The sequence below is a fragment of the Rhea americana genome, unplaced genomic scaffold (assembly GCF_003343005.1).
Source record: "Rhea americana isolate MKP2758 unplaced genomic scaffold, rheAme1 scaffold_691, whole genome shotgun sequence".
NCBI classification, from domain to species: Eukaryota; Metazoa; Chordata; class Aves; order Rheiformes; family Rheidae; genus Rhea; species Rhea americana.
Window position 1 is genome coordinate 2,603 of NW_028186858.1, and position 979 is coordinate 3,581.

The 979-nt window shown below is 73.4% G+C and overlaps 1 protein-coding gene across 2 annotated transcripts in view; it reads right to left on the minus strand.

Moving 5' to 3' along the window:
- The window catches only part of LOC146586389 (transcriptional corepressor CBFA2T3-like), a 22,000-nt gene that overhangs the window by 2,596 nt on the left and 18,425 nt on the right, over nucleotides 1-979 (minus strand). For both annotated transcript variants that reach the window (XM_085321400.1, XM_085321399.1), the window contains exon 2: nucleotides 35-175. In XM_085321400.1, coding sequence (XP_085177526.1) covers nucleotides 35-175 — 141 coding nt within the window. The remainder of the gene's footprint in view (nucleotides 1-34; nucleotides 176-979) is intronic.

Consider the following 979-nt stretch of genomic DNA (forward strand, 5'->3'; position numbering starts at 1 on the left):
GCCGTGCCCGTCCCGCCCGCTCCCCGGTACTCACTGGTGCTCGGCGTGAAGGAGGGGTGGCGCGTGGCGCCCTGCGTGACGGCCGGCGGCGGCATGCTGGGCGGCGTCGACCTCGGCTGCGTCTTCACGTCGGCCGGGGAGTCGGGCATGGCGGCGGCCCGCTTCTCCGCGTTATCTGCCGGGAGAGGGCGCGGGCAGGTGAGCGGCGCGCGCCGGCAGCACCGCGCCGCCGCCGCCTCCCCGGTCCGACGGGAGCTGCGGGCGTTTCTCGAGCGGGCCTGGGCGTCTCCGTGCCCCTTCCCAGGGCGGTGAGGCTCCGGGCAGGACACGAGCAATCCTGGTTGCAGGCAGAGCTCAGGGCCAGCAGAGACGATGCCCGACCTGCACCAGCGCACGACACCGGGCGTGATGCCCGGCCACCCAWGCATTCGCAACGGTGCAAGGCGCCCGGCCTCCGGCACAGACGCACAAYGGCGGAGACGCTGCCCAGCATCCCRTGCCAACGCACAACGCTGGAGACGATGCCCAGCCACTGGCGCATTTGCAACGGCAGAGACGATGCCCGGCCTGCACCAACGCACRACACCGGGCGTGATGCCCGGCCACCCATGCATTCGCGACGGCGGGAGAGGCCCGGCCTCCTGCACCGATGCACGATGGCGGAGACGGTGCTCAACCTCTGCACCAACGCACAACAGCGGAGACGGCGCCCGGCTGCCCATGCATCTGCGACAGCGGATGGCGCCCGGCCTCCCGCATGGGTGCAAGACGGTGGAGATGGTGCCCACCCTCCCGTACGGACGCCCGCTGGTGCCCTGCTCGCAGGGGGTCACCTCGGCTGCAGCGCATCCCCGAGCTGTGCTCCCAGAGCCGCTGCCTTGCACCGGCACCGGCAGCGCACACTGCCCCCTCCRTGCAGCGCGAGCTCCGCGCGGGGCACGGCCAGGCACACCGGCCACGTCCCGCGGCGCGGGAGGGG